This window comes from Lepidochelys kempii, chromosome 21 (genome assembly GCF_965140265.1).
Source record: "Lepidochelys kempii isolate rLepKem1 chromosome 21, rLepKem1.hap2, whole genome shotgun sequence".
Classification (NCBI taxonomy): domain Eukaryota; kingdom Metazoa; phylum Chordata; order Testudines; family Cheloniidae; genus Lepidochelys; species Lepidochelys kempii.
The window spans coordinates 1791092-1810851 of NC_133276.1; the positions used below are offsets into that span (position 1 = coordinate 1791092).

General features: G+C 49.1%; 1 protein-coding gene across 1 annotated transcript in view; it reads right to left on the reverse strand.

The window, feature by feature from the left end:
- Nucleotides 1–3316, reverse strand: part of LRIG2 (leucine rich repeats and immunoglobulin like domains 2) — a 42971-nt gene extending 39655 nt beyond the window's left edge. Inside the window, exon 1 of the mRNA XM_073320426.1 lies at nt 3049–3316. Coding sequence (XP_073176527.1) covers nt 3049–3260 — 212 coding nt within the window. The 5' untranslated portion in view covers nt 3261–3316. The remainder of the gene's footprint in view (nt 1–3048) is intronic.
- Between the last annotated feature and the right edge of the window lie 16444 nt (nt 3317–19760).

The window sequence follows — 19760 nt, forward strand, 5'->3', positions numbered from 1 at the left end:
TCCACAAAAGTATTTAGGTTCCTAACATCCACTGATTGCAATCAAAGTTAGGAGCCTAAATACTTTTGTGGATCTGGGACTTTACCCCTTCTCTTCCAAATAGCAGCAAGTGTTATGCAAAGGTTATTAGTATTTATGTTTAATACAGTGGTGTCTAAGGATAAGACTTTCAAGGACATAACAGAGCAGTCCCACCCACCCCCAGTCTGACACATTCTGTGCTGTTAAGGAGGATGAAAGTCATGTGGAAGGAGAACATTAATCTGGAGTGGAGGGAAACCATCCCATAGTTGGGACCCTCCTTAAAGATGATGTGCTGGTACCCTCTCCCACTAAGGATACCCCTCCTGGGGAGGGAACCCTAGTTATTAGGAAGACCCAGGTAATAATAATTAGGGATTTGATCATTAGAAGTATAGATAATTGGGTTTGTGATGACCAGGAGAACTGCATGGTAAATTGCCTGCCAGATGCAAAGGTTATGGATCTCAAGAGGCATCTAGACAGATGTGCAGTGCTGGAGACGAACCAGTGACATAGGGAGAGGTAGGAGAGAAGTCCTGGAAGCCAACTTTAGGCTGCTAGATAAGAGATTGAAGTCCAAGACCTCCCATGGGAGCATCCTCTGAACTGCTTACAGCTCCACATGCAGGGCCAGAAAGACAGGCAGAATTGCAAGGTCTAAATGCCTGGAGGAGACGATGGTGTGGGGAGGAGAGTTTTAGATTTATTAGCAACTTTTGGGAAAAGGAGGAGCCTATTCAGGAAAGATGGGCTCCACCTAAAAACAAAAACACAAACACAAACAGATCCAGACTGCTGGCATGTAAAATTGAAAAGACTGTAGGATATTTTTTAAACTAGGGGAAAGCTGACAGGTGTGAAGGAGCATATGGTTCAGGCAGAGACATCTCTTGGAGAAGAATTTATTAAAGGGGGAAATCTGAAGTAAATATGAATATGAAGTAAAGAGGATAGGAAAGAAGTTGGTAATGTACAGGTAGAAGATAGAGTGGAACAGTCAAAATGACTGCAACACCACACCTATGATTGCATATGTTGCCACCTGAAGTGTGAAATCCATGCAAATTTCATATAGTCATATAATCTGTCTAGCTTTATAGAAAATTTATAAACTCTTACAACCTATACCAGGGGAATTTGACACTTTTTGGCTTACCTAAAACTATCACTTTTAAACTAATCACAGATACTAGCAAATACCTTGATTAGCCAAATAAAAAATTAAGCAGTTACATTTTCACTGCGCTCAATATTAGCTGCCCGTTAAAATCTGTAGATGTCCAAAGAGGATGTTCCAATAAAGAAGTCAATTGCATTTCTATAATACCTTTAAATCTACAACTCACAGGATCTCAGAGCTTCACAAAACATGTGCATTCAGCACCACTGAATTGCAACCACTAACTAGCACAGGTGGTGCAGGGAGAAGAAATAAACTGGCAAAGAACAAGTCAAATCCAATTCTTTAGAAAGGACCAGTAGCTTTCTAATATATTCACATGGACTACACTGGACCCCAGGTTACAAGGTGATATTGAAAAGTTAACTGCATGAATCTCAGTTTCTCTCTTTCCAGAAGATGAAGGGCAGAATCCACTGGGATCAGAACTGGTGTTTCAAATCAAGTCATTACCTCATACCATGGACTGTGAAAGAAAGATGTTATTAAACAGTTTGGAGCATTTAAATTCTCCTTTTATCAATCCAATATAAGACAACTGGGCCTAATTTACATCAGGAAATTGAGACAGTGTTTTGGTCCATGATAGGGCCAGCCTATTCTTTCACAGCTAATGGCATTTATTTCCCCTCAAACTTTGGCCCAGATCCACAAAGATATTTAGGTTCCTAACGTCCAGTCTTTTCTCGGTTAGACTAAAACCAGAAACTTTGCACAATACACCTCTCTTGGCAGTCAAGGAAAGCAAATTTGCACTTTATACCAATAAAATACTATTGATTAGATTCACTTTCTCATCTGCAACAATACAATGATATTGTTCCTTTCCCCCAGATACCAGATTATATACGTTGTGGTTCAGTTTCTACGAAAGCATTACCTCAAGACATCTCTTTCTATTGCTAAACTATTCTGTAGTACATACTCTACAAGAGAAAAATTGCAGTTCCATTATATAGTTTGGAAGATCAGCTGTCACTTAAAGTCAATTTCCAGGCTAAATAAAGATCAAGAAGCAGGACACATCTGAAAATGACAGCTTTCAGAAAAGGAAGCCCTCTAGAACAGGGATGCTTTCCCAAAACACATCCTGCTTACTAAAGTTTATTTCATTTCAATCAAAAGGACAGAAACAGCCACCTGCTTTAAGAGCGGACCTATTCAACCTAACATGCAGCAAGAAAGCGGTCTCCTGCCGAGCGCTCAGCAAGCCCTGCCCGCCCATCAGAAGCCGCCGACAGGTTCAGTCCAGACCCGGCCAGCCGCCGGCCCGCCGAGCTGGACAGCGTATCGTCCACCCCGAGGCGGCCGGAGCCGGAGCCGGAGCTTCCCTTCGCACCGCACGGGCCAGGCCCTCCAGCAGCTACTGCCCCCGACCTCAGCGACCGGGGCACCAGGCGGCTGCGTCCCCTCGCGGGCTCTGAGCGCCAGGGCGGCGGCGCCGGCGACCCACCGGGACGGGCTCTGCCCCCGGCCTCGGGGCCCAAGGGAGCCGGCCGAGCTCACCTACTTCGCCACCCCAGAATCCGCGGGCGGGAACGACGGGGCGTCGCCAGGCGGCCCGGCCCGGCCCGGCCCGGCCGCCCCCGGGACTGCAGCGCCTCGCCCCGGCTGGGGCTGCGAGCCCGGCACCGGCACCGCGCCCCGGGGGCGGCCGGGGCCGGGCCGGGGCCGGGGCGGGCCGGCTGAAGCCCCGCGGGCCGCGCCCCAGGGGGCCCGCCGGGACCGGGCTGTGCGGCGCCGCGAGCCCCCCAGCCGGGGCGGCCCGGCGCGCAGGGAGGCGGGGCAGGGCCAGGCGCCCTGGCAACCGGCCCCTAGCAACGGCCGCCCCCCCCCGTACTCACAGGCCCGTGGTGCCGGCGGGCAGCGGCGGGATCCTCCGGCGGCCCGCGCCCGGCCCCCCCGGCAGGCGGAGGCGGCTGCAGTCCAGCAGGCCGCGGCGGCAGGAGCAGGGCGCGGCGCAGGCCTCGCCGGGCGGCCCCCCGGCCGCGCACAGCCCGCACAGCAAGAGCAGCAGGGGCAGCGCCCCGCGCCGCCGCCGCCCCGCTCCTCGCATCCTGCCGGCCGCGGCCCTGCCCCAGGCGGCTGCGGGGCGCGCGCAGGCCGGCGGAGCCGCGAGCCCCGCCCACCGCGCGCGGCGTCCGCCCGGCCAGGTGACAGGCAGCAGGGGGCGGGGCTACGAGCTGGCACCTGAAGGGGGAGGAGCCAATAGAAGGAGGTGAGGCGACAACTCGCGCGCTCTAAGGGGTGGGGCTAGAGCGTGACCGCTCACGTGGGAGGAGCCAGCCTGGGGAGGGGGTGGGGCTTCTGTCCCTGGGCGGGTTCTTGGCTCCCACGTGGGAGGACAGTGAGCCAGGCCCCTCACAGTGGGGAAGGTGGGGGAGCCAGAGCGCTGGGGAAGATGTGGCCGTGCTGCTGCTCTTGCTGTACCTGGTCCGGGGGTAAAGCTCGCCAGGGCTCGTCCTCCGGCCCGCGCACCAGCCAGAAGCTCCTGGGACGTGTGTCATTAACACGCCATAGCAACCAAATGTAAAATTAAAATTGAATGCAACTTCTAAAGCAGGGGACAGGGGAAAGAAAACACAAGACTCAGCCATTGAACAAAGCTCTTCTTAAAACCCATCCAGGCAAAGGGATGGGGGAGGGGGGTTTCTCATAGAGCAGCTGGGAGGGGGAACAGCATCTGGAGTGTAGGAAGTTGTGATTTATTATTATATTATGGGCACATCCAAAGGCCCAAGTTGCTACCTTTAAAATGATATTTCATTTGTATAATGAGCAATAATCTCCCCCGCAGAAATGCTGAGCTGATCATATGGTTGAAATGCAATTCAATCAGTGGGATATTGTCAACTTAAAAACCGCATTTCCATCTGAAAATTTCCTTCTATCTGTCGTTACAAAGAACCCCTAGGATTTCTATAATGAAGAAAGGTCAGAGAGACTTCTCTATTTTTCCCTACCTTTTTTCAATTTGTTTACTTTATGGATGGTCCACTACACTGTTTTACAGATGGTCAGTTGCATTTCCTGTCTCTGAAGTGGATTGGGGCTGTGCCTTTAAGGACTGTGGTTCCCAGACTGGGAGTCTGGGGGGTGGGCTGTGAAGCTCTTGCTTTTATGCACAGTCAGTTGGAACCAGACTCAGAATAATGCAGATCTCTTGCAAGCATTTTAAGCATAGTGATCACTCATCACCACCTCATACAGTAGCACCATGGCATCACAATACTCATGCTCTGTGTATGTTCTTCCTCTGGCTGCGCAAGCGGGTGTAATCAGTAATTGTAGGGGGCACAGTGCCCATCTATAAAAAGGGAAATAAGGCCAACCCAGGAAATTACAGACCAGTCACCTTAACTTCAGTAGCTGGAAACATAATGGAGCAAATAATTAAGCAATCAGTTTGCAAACATATAGAAGATAATGAGGTGATAAATAGCAGTCAGCATGGATTTGTCAAGAACAAATCATGTCAAAGCAACCTGATAGCATTCTTTGACAGGGTAACAAGCCTTGTGAATATGGGGGAAGCTGTAGATGTGGAATATCTTGACTTTAGTAAGGCTTTGGATATTGTCTCGCATGATCTTCTCATAAACTAACTAGGGAAATACAACCTAGATGGAGCTACTATAAGTGCATAACTGGTTGGAAAACAGTTCCCAGAGAGTTTCCACTGAATGCATCCGATGAAGTGAGCTGTAGCTCACGAAAGCTTATGCTCAGATAAATTGGTTAGTCTCTAAGGTGCCACAAGTACTCCTGTTCTTGTTCCCAGAGAGTAATTATCAGTGGTTCACAGTCATGCTGGAAGGACACAATGAGTGGGGTCCCTCAGGGATCAGTTCTGGGTCTGGTTCTGTTCAATATCTTCATCAATGATTTAGATAATGGCATAGAGAGTACACTTATAAAGTTTGCGGACAATATCAAGATGGGAGGGGTTGCAAGTGCTTTGGAAGATAGCATTAAAATTCAAAATGATCTGGACAAACTGGAGAAATGGTCTGAAGTATATTGGATGAAACTCAATCAGGACAAATGTAAAGTACTTCACTTACGGAGGAACAATCAGTTGCACACATACAAAATGGAAAATGACTGCCTAGGACGGGATCTGGGAGTCATAGTGGATCACAAGCTAAATATGAGTCAACAGTGTAATGCTGTTGCAAAAAAAAAGCAAACATCCTTCTGGGATGTATTAACAGGAGCGTTGTAAGCAAGATAGGAGAAGTAATTCTTCTGCTCTATTCCACACTGATTAGGTCTCAACTGGTTGCCAGTTTTGGATGGGCATATTCCTGGAGGTTTCTTCAGATGACATAATCTTTAATTAAAGATTAATCTTTTCATTCCCCTGGAGATGCCAGGACAATCCTGGAAGGCTGGTAACCCTACCAGTTGGCTGCAGCCCAGCCCTGCAGGGAGAAACTAGAGCTTCTAGGGGTAACCCACACTGAATCCGGCAGTTGGATCTCAATACAGTTTCCTGTAGTTTTACAGGTTGTTGGGCCTTATAGGTCTGCAGCCATTATATGTTGAGATGCCTGTATAGTTCTCAGTCCCAAGAAGGAAAATAAGTATTTGTTTATACAGCAATGGGCTATAGTTAAGGGGATAGGGAAGTCTGCTGCTTGCCTACAAGGCTGGTGCCTTCCTCTTGTTATTCTAGGAAGCAAGTTTAGAATTAAATAAGCAGGGCAGTTGTGTTTGTATGTGTATAATTGAGATACAATGCAAACAATTCATCCGAGTGCAGAGAAGGGTCAGTTAATCTCTCAGGGGAATATGTCTGTCGGGTATTCAGAGATAAACACCATCCTCCTGTAGCAGAGGCCCTCACTTTCACCTCTCTTTAGGTTGAGGGTACATCATGAAGTCTGTGCTAATCCATCTGTGTCCTGAGCTGACTCCTAAGAATGGAATGGATTATGTTATCACTGCTCCTGGGATATGTCTATCCTGCTGTGGCCTTATTAGCCTGATGGTGGTATTGGTGGTAAAGACAAGAGTGCCATCTAGTGGCACAATTGGAAAGCTACATCTTGCATAGAGCAGTGCAATTAGAAATCATTAGTACATTCCCTGATCTGAACCTTGCTCCCCTTGAGTACGGTGCAAGATCAACCCCAGGGTGAATTTAGTGCTGGTGAAATTGGTAGCCCACGAGACTGAATCCTCTGTTTATCCAGAGAACAGCTATAGATGGACAGTGGCAGTGCAAGACTCCCACATTCACCTTCCTTTGCCAGTGCCTCTCCCTGCCCTGCCCTCCAGACACTCATTCCATCTTTGTGCCTCATTCATTCACAGGCATTTCAGCAGGGGGCTTACCAACAAATCAGCACCAAATTAGATGGTGGCATTTGTGGATGCTTGGCCACTAGGAATGGTACTGAGCGGCCCATGGTGCTGCTGCTTGGTCACTACAGACTTAGGCTGGATTTGAGGTGCTGTATTCCATGATCAGTTTGGCAAACTCTCCCATCCCCTATAAGGGATGCTCTTTAATCTGGCACCTTTTGTAACACTTGCTGAGTTCTCCCCTGGCTCTGAGCAGTTGCTGCTGCCAGCTCGTTTTCATACAAAGTGGCAGTACAGTCTATTTTACTCATTGCACACACACAGAGTCACTGTCGTTAGCAGTTACACATTTTATCAGGCAGCCTGAGAAATAAGTGCTTGTGGCAGGTTCTAGTGTGAAGAAAAATCAGACCAAATAACAGTTCCATTACGATATTATTTCCTAAATGGACTCATTTCTGCCCACGTATGCCGGATACATGTGTTGTGTTATTGTTTTTTTTCCCCCTCACATCTTAATTGGAGTGCAAGCTGACTACATTTATACTGTTTATGTTAAAACAAGAACAAATCTGCTTGATAACAAACCCACACAAATGGAGATGTTTCTTTTCCCAAATCTGTCTTCTGCCCCTCATTTGAATGATTTTTAATCTAGTTATTTACAGTCTAGGAGCAGGTTTCCAAAGGGGCTCAGTACACTGGTACAGAGTACATATGAAAAACTGGCCCCAGCTTTGCTGAGCATTTGAAGATCTAGCCCTGGACTCTTGCAAAATTGGACTCCACAGACCTGATTCTCCACTGCCTTGTATTTTGTGTGGTCACTCACACCTGTATAAAGTGAGTGTAAAATGCTACCCAGTCAAAATAGCTGTGTTTGAAAACAACTTTGAACAGCTGTAAATGAGTCCTCAAAGGGCCAAGGCAAAGGAGAATGACACCATTGACTTCAATGGGAGGCGGGTCAAGGCCTCAGTTTGTAAAATCAGGAAGTGGCTGCAATCTGCAAAGAGCTATTTAATAAACTGATGATAAAACCAGGGACTTTTTTGAATGCATCCGATGAAGTGAGCTGTAGCTCACGAAAGCTTATGATCAAATAAATTGGTTAGTCTCTAAGGTGCCACAAGTACTCCTTTTCTTTTTGCGAATACAGACTAACACGGCTTTTACTCTGAAACCTGTTGTGAAGAACTGTTTTTCTTGAGAAGAATACTATTCTTGGGAGAAATTTCCCAACCCAGAGAATGAATTCCAGCTCCTGACCTCTTCTAGGACTAGAATATGGAACTCTTCCCCTAGGGCCAGTACTGGGTGGGCATTTTGCTTGATCATTGTTCCCTGAGTTCTCTTCTCTAAGTCACACAACACAATGAATGCACCCAGCCAATCAGAGCCATTGAATTTGAAGAATGGGGCCCGCCTGTTATATCATATCTCCAAATTATCTCTTGGATCCATGTCCACATCTGACACAGTGATTAGCCAATTCACCATGAGCAAGTCTCCTGAACTGCAGTCCAGTCTAGGGCTAATTCCTAGCCCTTAGAATGGCAACCAGGCAGTCCTTTGTCTGCATTCATGCCGTTCATTTTTCGTTGGTGGTTTTCCCTTTAATTTCATTGGTTTCTCCCTCCATTTCATATGGGAATAGTTATGAGAAAAATATCAATAATGGGTCGCACTAATGACAGCATCCTTCCCGAGGAAGCCGGGGGTATGTAGGCTGCTGTCTGCCATCAGTCTCCTTAATTAGCTTTGCTCTACAACCCTGGCACTTTCCAGCCATCTTGGAGGAGAATAATGGGAGCTGTCATGGAGCTTTGTCCATGAAGTACCTTACATCCAGTTTACTTTAAAAGAGTCATGATTCCTTACAGTTAGGGTGATATGTATTTGCTCCATAGAACCTCACCTACTCCTTGGAACTAAGAGGCTGGACCCTGGCATTCCACACATGTTCAGTCTTGGCAGGAAGCTCTTCTGAAAACCTGGCTAGGCCCCAATGGTGGGTGCTGGGAACTTCTGACTGGCCCATGCCTGGGAGTGTATGACCTAGCAGCAATTGAACCCACAGCTCACAAGTCCTAGTTCAGGGCCTTACCCACAGGAGCAGCTTTGGCTGGCCCTGCTTTGGCTGTTGCTATTGCTTAGGCTTTGGAGGCAGCCACAGTCCAAGAGGATGCAGAAAGCTCAGGTTCAGGGATTGTAATGAATGTGCTGCAGGCAGAGGGTGCCTCTCACATTGTTCGGGGCACCCTTTGTCATGTGCCCTAGCTAGGGAGGAGCCCATCCTGGCAGGCAATAAAAAACATTAAAAGATATAAGTAGAAATAGCTGCACCATCATTCCTACAAGGGCTGGGAGTGTCTCTTGGAGGTTGGTCTCGGTTGCTGTAGCATCGCAGAAGGCAGAGATGGAAAAGTGCTAATCACCTCTCCCCTCTGCCTGGAACTCAGTGCAGGAGTATCCCCTGAAGTGTATTTTCTAAGGCTTTCTCCAGGATAGTGTTAAGGCCAAAATCTTCAAAAGTGGCTTCTGGGTTTTGGGTGCCTCCATTTTTGGAAAGTGCAGAACACCCACAGCCCCAAACCCATGCCTAGTGCTCAGCACCTCTGAAAATCAGGCCCCAAACATATCCCCAAATCAGCGGTCACTTCTGAAAGTGTGGTTATGTGTCTAGCAATTAGGGGGGGGGGGGGGGGCTGGGGAGGTTCCATGCCCATGCCTGAACCGCCACCTGATGGTCATTTGGAAACGACAAGCTGGTGAGTTCAGGTGTGTTTTACAGTCGGGGCCTGATTCTCAGGATGCTGAGTACCCACGGTTCCAGTTGAAGTCAATACATCTGTGCTCAGCACCTCTGAAAATCACGCCACCTGTCAGTTGCTCTCAGAGACTGGCATATTCACAGCAATCTCTGAACATGAACAGGGTCCGTAGCTGGAAGGGAGTTGATTCTGCTAGTTCCTCTCTGGTGCAATGGACAGGTGGCTGTTGTAAACAAGCAGGCCTGTGTTGTCAGTGTCCCTGGAACTGCCAAGGAGAAGAACTGTGTTTACAGAGCCTCTGGGCTCTGCACACAGAACTTTGGACAGGCAGCAACCTTGTGATTCACTGTTCGAAGGAAGCAGGGTATTGTCAACCACAGCCCATGTTCAGCAGAAAGGTGGTGGGGTAGTGCTGGTAAAAGCTCCCTTCCTCCTTCCAAATGCTGTCTCCAGGGATTAGGAATACAAGAAAAACAAGCCCTGTCCTAATGCCTCTGCCAGTCTGGACCCTGCTGCTGACAGAACACCCACAGTGACTCTTTGCTCAGCCTGGTTTTGCCCCGTTCTTGCAGCCCACAGGGTGCATGATGGACAAACAGCACCTGCTCTGGGTGCCCCTGACGAAGGGCTGTGCAATGTCCAGACCCATAGGATGCAGTCCCCGTTACACTGCTCTGCTGAGTCTCACCCACCTGAGATGGAAATGCAAAGATATTTCATTTTGGGGGTTCTTCTGGCTCCCTGAATTTCTGTGATTTTCACACCCCTGCCCTTACTTCCCTTGGTAGCTGAGCACGAAGTGTCGAGGTGCAGATCACATCAGCACCTCTCCAGGCTGAACATGCTTCTCCCACAGCACTCCCTGCTCCTCCAGCCTGTGCAGCGAGGATCTCCCCCCAGCTCTGGGCACTCTGTCTCCACAGCACTCCTAGCTTGCCTGGGATGCAAGAGGCACACTAGAGTTCAGGACTGTGGTTCCCACCAGCCAATGCACACACCTCTGCATTCACCGGCCAGTGATGCTTTGTCATAATCCCCTGGCTAGCACCTTCTACTGGAGCTCACTTGGACTGTGCCAGTCTGGGTGAGGGTTTACACTTGATAAACTCTGACTCTTCCTCCAGCCGCAGGAGCCATTCAGATTTCTGCTTCTCAGAGCAACATGAAACACAACACTGGCCATTCCCCGCGTGTAGGTTATGGGTCGGAAGACCATGATCTGAATGGAAGCAACCCTGAACATTCAGAGAAAAGTCACTGCAGAGGGTGGTTGAGTTCATTGCTCCTGGCAGGTATCCTAGATCTATGCAAACCTGCAGATCATATTGCAAAGGCAGGAGCTGCTCAGGGAGGGGCAAAGTCTTCTCTGTACCAACTAAGGAGTTGCTGAAACTACTTGGCTAATCATTCCAGGTTTCTCAGGCTGTTGGAGTCTCACAGAAAGAGCCAAGTGGGGAGGAACCAAAGCACAAGGAATGCAGGTCTCTTTAACAACCCTTCCCTCCAGGATTTGCATTCACAAAAGCATTGCCGTGGCAGCAGGAATCTACATCTTAATGGAAACCCATTCCACATGTTCAGCTGGTCCGGACCTGCAGGATGAGAAATGGGACTGCTCTGTTACACCAGCAGCTTTAGTCTCAGCTAAGCCAGTTGTCATCAGAGGCCCTGCCTCTACACAGGAGTTTTTCAAACAGAACAAGCCTGATTCTCCTCTCACTTGCAGTGGTGTAAATCAGGAGTAGCTCCATTGATGTCAGTGTAGTCACAGCGGCATGAAACCTCCATGGGAATTTTGCAACTCTGGCTTCGCTTTTTATGGCAGGCACATTGGTGCGTAGGATGCAGGGTTGGGGAAAACCAGCAGCATGGCTGGCTGAGGATGTGCTTCCCAAGCCCCTTGCTCCAGATCTAGTCCAGTGCTGAACTTCAGGAATATCTAACAGCCCATGCTCAATGTATAGGAATGAGGGGCAGAGCATGGAAAAGCCAATCTAGCCGGGAGTGTGTCTTCATGAGAAGAGGTGCAAACTGAGCCCTGGTCTATACTGCAGATTTAAACTGATGCAAGGCAGCGTCTGTCACCCTAACTCTGTAAACGTCTACACTAAAATGTTGCTCCCACTGACATAACTTGCCGTGTAGGCCGACTTATTACTTCCACCGCTGTGAGAGGTGTGGCGCTTAGGTTGGCGTAGTTAGGGTGATGCAGCGACTTGCTGCCTTTTGGAAGCCGTCCCACAGTGCCCCACACTGGCAGTTCAATTGGTGCCTGGTGAGGACACGCTCCGCCAACACAAGGAGTGTGGTGTGGACGTGCAACCGCGATTTAATGACTGCGGTGGCTGGACGTTGACAGAACTTAGGTTGACATAATTGTGTAGTGTTGACATCCCCTAAGATAACCGTAACCTCACCCGAGAAGGACCCAGCCTAGAAAGCTCTGTGACTGCGCAGTGTTAAGGGACAGAGCTGCACCTTGGGCAGCAGCTGCTGGCTTTGCTGGAGGCTCCCTGTGTAACCTTGAGCCAGGCACCCGCTCGTCTATTCGTTATTCTCAAAGGGAGCTGAGTACGTGTGGAGATCCAGCCCTTTCGTGAAGGTGTCTGTGTTAGAGCCGCGCTCTAGAGCCAGCTCTGAAGCGCCCCGCCTCAGTTTCCCCCATCTGTAATGTGGGGATAATGCTCCTTCCTGACCTAGGAGGGCCATTGAGAGGATGAATACCATGACACTGTGAGTGCCTGCGGTGTGGGACCATGGGAGTAACCAGACAGAAACCAAGGGTCTGATTCTCCGCTCGTGCTGACACTTGTGCAGCTCCGTTGGCTTCAGTGGCGTGACTCCTGATGCACAATGATGTGAACGAGGCTGTGTTTCAGAGGTATGTATCTCCTGGGAGGGGACCTGGTTTTTACATCCAAAGGCGGCATATGCGCTGCCCTTGGAGATGTTGGTTAGCGCCCTGCTGGGCCAGGTGCTCAGCTGGTGTGATCGGTGTAGCTCCAAGGAAGTTGACAGAGCTACACCAGTTCACATCAGGTGAGGATCTGGCCTGATAACTGCGAAACCACTGCTCTAGGGCAGTGTTGTGAAGAGTTGGCCCTTTTAAATAGTTGATCAGAAGTCCAGCTGACCCCTTTGTGCCCCCCCATGACTGTTCCCTGCCCCTGTGTCACTGTGGCCCAGGGTTCTTGTTTTTTCACTCCTGATCCCCTCAAGTGTTTGTGCTGTTGCCGGTATTGACCTGTGCACATATCTACTGGCATCTCCCTTGTGCAGGGCACTCTTGTCACAGTCTGTCTGTGGTTGCACCTCCGCCCTCAGCTGTTCTATGGGGCCCTACATGAACGTGCATCTTGCTGCCTGCCTCGGCCAGTTGGAATGACAGACAAGGCTGCACTAAAGCCCCCGGCAGCCCATCTCTGCCTTTGCTCTGGGCCTGGCTTGGTCCCACTGAGACGCACTGGGTGTCCTGCTTCCCCTGTCTCTGCCCCAGCCGTACCTTCCTGGCTTCCCTCTGCTCTGGCTCCAGCCTGCTGTGGTGGGGGATGGATGGAAAAGGGACCAGGAGGCATCCGTTGCTGGATTTGGGGGGTTGTTTGTGTCCCTCGTCACATTTTTTAAAAGTGGGAGCTGCCATCTGTGTGACTTTCCACACTCAGGACCCTTGAAGTCCCTGTTCGTGTGAGATCCTGTCGACCTCCATTCTCCCTTTGATCCAGGCTGCTGTCAGACGCGCTGGTGTCAGATTGGTGGTGGGCACGCTTCCTTTGTGATAAGTGGGGAACTGTCAAGGTTATGAGGTGAGCCCACATGGGGGACCCAACACCCAGGGTGCCTTGGAAAGAGAACCTTCCAACTGACCTGAACATGGCTCGTTTTCCTGCCTCCACTCAGGATGTGCGCTTTGGATGAGGACTGTGCATTCTAGCTACACACAAGAATGAGCTCTGAGTGACCAGCCATCACCTCAGGAGGTACGCACCTCCCACACTCATGCTTGGGAAGGGGCAGACTCCTGAGGGTCACCGAAATCTCCGTCCTAACTGATAAGCGAGCTGTGTTAGAAGAGCTGGGCAGGTGATGGAAAGAAGGGCTTGTGGAATGTTTTAATAGGGACACTCATCAAATTAATTATTTAGGTCAAGATTTCCAGGAGCAGCTACTGGCTCCAGGCATCTTACGGGGTTTTTCAGTGGTGGGTACTCAGCACTTGCTTGAAATTTGATCCCTTTCAGATGTCTCAAGCTGGACACAAAAACTGAGACTTCCAATCCACTGGTCACTTTAGGAAATCTTTACCTTGATGCTTTTTATTCAGCCAGCTCTAGTGAGGGCTGCTGGTTTACTGAGGCTCTCGGCAGATGAGATGCTTGCTGGGTTTAGTGGGTGGTGGTGGTTGGTGATGTACAGGAGGTCAGACTAGAGGATCTGCTCGTCTCTCCTGCCCTTAAACTCTGTGACTCTCTATGGACTCCCCACAGCACTGTCCTGGAGTATTGTTGGACATAGTCTCACATCGATAGCTAATGCATGAAGCCAGTCACACCTGGGGAAGTGATGAAGTGAGCTGTAGCTCACGAAAGCTTATGCTCAAATAAATTGGTTAGTCTCTAAGGTGCCACAAGTCCTCCTTTTCTTTTTGCGAATACAAACTAACACGGCTGTTACTCTGAAACCTACTAGGAACTAAGTGATACGTTGCATGTAAGAACACTGGCCGTGGACACATTCCAGTTAACAGCGGCCATGCAGTCACCTGGCTGTGCCCAAGGAGGCTAAGGTAGGCTCCTGTAGGAAATATGTGAGTTCGAATTTCTTTGCTTATGGGGATTTATACTCTTAGCCTTCTGGAGCCAAATCAAGTACAGAAAATGAAGTATTTGTTGTACTTGACACTTCTCCATTCCTCTGAGCACCACTAGGTGACGGTAGCATGCTAAAGTTGATGGGGTGCGTGAGGCCATGCAGACAGCAGCTGCCTCATACTGGCCTAGTTTATTGCTATGCCCATTATGATGAAAGTTAGAGAAAGCACTTTCCATCATCCACAGAGCCTGCAAACAGCCCTTTGACACAAAATAACAAAGTTCAGTGAAAAGAACCTACGTGTCTGAGAAGTGGCAACTGCCTGGCAGGGGAGCTAGTTAACTCTTTTAATTAAAAACAGCACCAAAATATGAAATTTGTATTATCTCCACTTCTGATCCTGGGACTTTTAAGAATGAAATTTGGTTTAAAGGTCACAGAATAAAAACATCCCAGTGCCTGAAATGTCTGGTCTCAGTAACATATGCAGCAGTGGTGTGTGTAAAAAGAAAAGGAGTACTTGTGGCACCTTAGAGACTAACCAATTTATTTGAGCATGAGCTTTCGTGAGCTACAGCTCACTTCATCCGATGTGTGTGTGTCTCTACACATGCGTGTGGGTTTCTTTACAGTACAGAAGCTTGTGACTAATTTGAAGCACACTTTTTTCAGCTGGATGCAAACCTGAGGCCCTGATATTTGTGGGCAAGAAAGTTTCCCTGGCATTTGCTGCAACAGTTGGAGTGTTGTGTTCCGGACAGATGCGGATATTAGTGAGATTGAGGGAGGCAGAATTGTAGTTTAGAATAGATATTTGGCATTCTTGTTCACTTCTTCTGCTAAATGGTTGTGTACCCTGTATGCTGTTAATCAGCTTCCAGCTCAGTAGGGTCTGCATTTCAGTGGTGGGCCATTGATTCCTGTGCATAGTTTGTATGTTGATTTGGATCCTTTGGGATGAACGTGTATATTATTAGCAGTAATTACCTGTAATGAACGAGAGGTTATGAAGGAATCAACCTGCCTTGCTCGTTTTCCTGCTATGTCCCAAGTCCATTCCTCGACCCTTCCTGATTTTAGCTTAGCTTCTTGTACACAAGCCACCCACATGCTGAGATCAATACGCTTTACAATATCTGCATTTGCAAATTGGATACTATTAATTTAGGCTTAAATAGAGACTTGGAGTGGCTAAGTCATTATGCAAGGTAGCCTGTTTCCTCTTGTTTTTTCCTCCCCCCCCCAGATGTTCTGGTTTAACTTGGATTTTAACTTGAAGAGTGGTCAGTTTGGATGAGCTATTACCAGCAGGAGAGTGAGTTTATGTGTGTATGGGGGTGGGGGGGATGTGAGAAAACCTGGATTTGTGCAGGAAATAGCCCAACTTGATTGTCATGCACATTGTGTAAAGAGTTGTCACTTTGGATGGGCTATCACCAGCAGGAGAGTGAATTTGTGTGGGGGGGTGGAGGGTGAGAAAACCTGGATTTGTGCTGGAAATGGCCCACCTGATGATCACTTTAGATAAGCTATTACCAGCAGGACAGTGGGGTGGGAATAGGTATTGTTTCATATTCTCTGTGTATATATAAAGCCTGCTGCAGTTCCACGATATGCATCTGAGGAAGTGAGCTGTAGCTCACGAAAGCTCATGCTCTAATAAATTGGTTAGTCTCTAAGGTGCCACAAGTACTCCTGTTCTTTTTGCATTGATTTAATCTCTCAAATGTTGCCCATATGCTCAGGATTCAGCTGATCGCCATATTTGGGGTCGGGAAGGAATTTTCCTCCAGGGCAGATTGAAAGAGGTCCTGGGGGTTTTTCGCCTTCCTCTGTAGCATGGGGCACGGTCACTTGCTGGAGGATTCTCTGCACCTTGAAGTCTTTAAACCATGATTTGAGGACTTCAGTAGCTCAGACATAGGTGAGAGGTTTATCGCAGGAGTGGGTGGGTGAGATTCTGTGGCCTGCGTTGTGCAGGAGGTCAGACTAGATGATCATAATGGTCCCTTCGGACCTTGGTATCTATGAATCTGTGTTTGCTCATTGTCATTCACTGTGTCTTAAATTAAACATGACAGTCTCAAATCCTCTAGCCTCTACCATTTTCTCTGGCTAATGACCTAGCCACTGGAATCCCTTTCTGTGACTAGCACCGCCCAGCCCTCAGCAGTGACTAACCACTGCTCCAAGGCACAGTGTTCCCAATGGAGTTCCGGGGCTGCTTTTCCCAGAGGATCATTGCAACATGCAAGTGTCAGCTGGAGCTTTGGAGCCCAGCTTAGGGTTTGCAGAGGTATGGTCTCCCACTCCAGGAATGAAGTATGTTCACTTCCTCGAGTGCTTGGCATTCACTGACCACCGTCAGCTAGAGTCAATGGAGTTGTACCACGGAAGAATATGGTCCAGCATTTTTCCAAAAGGCACCGGTGCCGGCAACAACATACTGAAGAAAGGCATCTAAAAGCAGAGCATCTCCCCCAGCAAAAAGGCTTAGCAATAAACCGCATTGGTCCTGGACATGGGGGACAAAGTGCCTGTCACAGGGCGCTGCTTCAGCTACGCTGCCTCGCCTGTTTTCATGGCCCCAGTCACAGACGCGCATGGGGCTTGTCTACACTCAAAACGCTGGCTGTCGTGCTTCAGCGCAGACGCCACCTACACGGCCGGGAGGGGCTCTCCCATCGCGTGGGTAACCCACCTCCCCGAGGGACAGTAGCTAGGTCGATGGAAGAGCTCTTCTGACGAGCTAGCGCTGTCTGTGTGGGGATTTAGGTCAGCTTAACAGTACCACGCAGGGGGTGGATTATCACTCCCCTGACTGATGTAGTTGAACAAATCTAATTATCGAGTGTAGACCAGGCCACAGTCTGTTACTTTTCTACCCCATGTACCTTTAATCCTCTGTTTGCACACAGGGTGGGACTTGGCACACATATACAGTGGGAGGGGTCTTCTGCACAGGTTCGTTCCTCCACCCACCTCACCCTCTGAGCCTCCCGTTCCTCCCAGCTCTATATCCCCCCAGTTACTGAGCCAATGGTCCATCAGCCCAGCAGTATCAGGAATTCCCCTCTAGGAACAGGTTAAGCCCGCAGCCTTCTTCGTGTTGCAGAACCTTCAACAGCCAGCACCCTCACAGTGCCCACGATCCCACATGCAAACCTCCGCTCTCCGGGCACAGACACAGGTGAGGCTGTGAGGACACCAGACGTACACCCCTTCCCTTCCCCCCAGGCCTGCTCCGAGAGGGTATGGTGCCCACTGGAGGAGGATATTTTTTCCCTCTTAAACAAACAGGCAGCTCTGAATTAGTGGTCTAGTTATTTTTAATGGTAGGGACGGCCCTCTTCAGAGACTATGAAATTAAGCATTAACGATCTGCCTAAATTAGATTTTATGAGCAATAAATTAGGAACAATTTAATATTTATCCCAGTGCTGAGGCCAAATACAGTGATAAATTTAACAGTAAAACGTGGCCATTATTTTGTAATCTTTAAACGATATTTAAATTCAGTGGCACTTCAGGAAATTAGTCTTTAAAAATTAAAAAAACCTTTCATTAAAATTTGCATTTTCAGCTCCAAATCAGGCAAAGCATCTTTTAAAAAATTTATTTTACGGTACTTTTTAGACTTCCGTACATGGTTAGGACCCATGGTTCTGTGTTTTTGAGAGGCGTTCACCCTCTGACACATGGGATTGTGTTTTTGACCTACTAGGTTGTTGCCATGTGCCTTCTTCCTCGTTATCAAAGATGATTTTGGACTTCAGAAATGGCCCTTCCCTACCCCTTCCTCCCCAAATCTGCTCTTTTGATTGGATCCTGCAGTGAAGTCAGAATGTTGGATTGGTGACAACACAATCATTTACATAGCAACAAACTGTGGTGTCATCACAGGATCATCATTCATCGCAGGATCTGGCACGGGAAGGAGCCTAGTTCAAGGGAGACATGCCCTGCCCGGGGCTTTGCTCGTTGGATAATCGTCTCTCTTTCCCCATTTGCCGCAGTCTGAAGGTCTCAGTGTAGGGATACAATGACTGCAAGCCCTCCACATGTCTCAGCTGTGCTGAGGCAGACCCTGCAGTTTAGGATTTGTTGGGGATGCTTTGAGATGTGTTTCAGACACTAGCCCCACTTCTGACAGGTTGTGGATGAGGGCGTGTGGGACTGGTTGTTTCAGGGAAAGGAGCATTTAATCTTAACTGCAAACAAAGGTGGGCTTTTTGAGGGGCTTTTTGTTAGCAAAAGGCATTAATCCTACTGGCCCTGATCCTGGTCCCGGGGAAGCCAAGGAGAGTTCTGTCGGCAGCCTCCGAGGCAGCAGGATCTGTGGTTTGAAGTCGCCTGAACCTGGAACCGGATCCAAAGGCTGCACCTTCCTAACTGACATAAAAGCTGGAGCAAAGTCCAGCAAAACAGAGCGTGGGGTTTGCAGGGTAGAAGGCAACAACAGAAGCTGTGTCCATTATCTGCTAAAGGACAGGGCAGCACACACAGTGCTGGCCTGATAGCCTCTGCTCCTCCCACCCCTCTCTGGGCCTCAGCCTGCCCTTCTGGAGAATGTGGGCGGCACTCCCACAGGGCTAAGCCTTAGCCAGGGAACAGCAGGTTTGCTCTCTAACCCTGTCCCTGCTGGTGCTGCTCAGAGCCAGACAAGCTTGCAAGGCTTGTTCAAAATGGGTGTAGTTCTCTGAGCGCAGCAGAGCTGGGCTTGCTTTGCTGGGAGGGGGATTCCCCTTCCCCGGCCAAAGGAAAGCTCCTTGACCTGACCTGGCAATTCACAGGCTGCAGTGCCCAAGTGCCCACTTCATTGACATTTTCCTCCACTTAGAGCACTCAGACACTGGCAGCAGCTGCCTCCTGCTCCCAGTGACTCCCACATCCAGCCCCAGCTGCAGCCATGGGAAGCAGGGCCTCTCCACTTTGCTTCTGACTGCTACCGGAGAATTCCAATACCAGATGAATCTTTACACCCACAGGTCAGGGAGAATCTTTACAATTCACAGGCAGGGCCAGGCAGGAGGCTGGATCACCTTTTGCACCTTTCTTGCCTCTCTCAGCTGAGGCTGGAGCTGAAATAGATGTGTGGAATATGGCAGGGAGCCTCCCCCAAATGCTGGAGTTGATAGTGCTGGAAAGACAGATCACTGGACCCAGTGGTTTCTATCATAGGGTCTTATAGTGCTGCCCATCACCATAGTATCTGGGCACCTTCCACATACAATCCATAGTAATAGCTATGTTCCTAATGAACTTCATAGGGTGTCTCACTCTTCTCCCTTCTCAGGGTAAAACCTCAGCTTGGGGCAGGTTGGGGTCAGTGGGTGAAAGAGGCATCTCTGGCATGGCCCTCAGTCTTCTGCAGTGCTGACCTCAGGCTGCAGATAAAATGCAGAGATAATAAATAACGACAGTGCAGCACCGTGCAGCTGGCAGCAAAGGAGCTGGAACTGGGCTGTAGCCTGGTCCATCATTTGCCCTGTCCTGTGGTGGCATCTGTGCTCTGGCATGGCCGGCATTGTTCTGATAGCCACAGGATGAACTAGCACAAAGTCTCCCTCCTACACTTCTTGGCCTTGGCGTTTCACGCTAGCGACGCTTACCTGGTTTAGATAAAATAAGAGCAACTTGGACATGGGCCTGGAATTCAAACC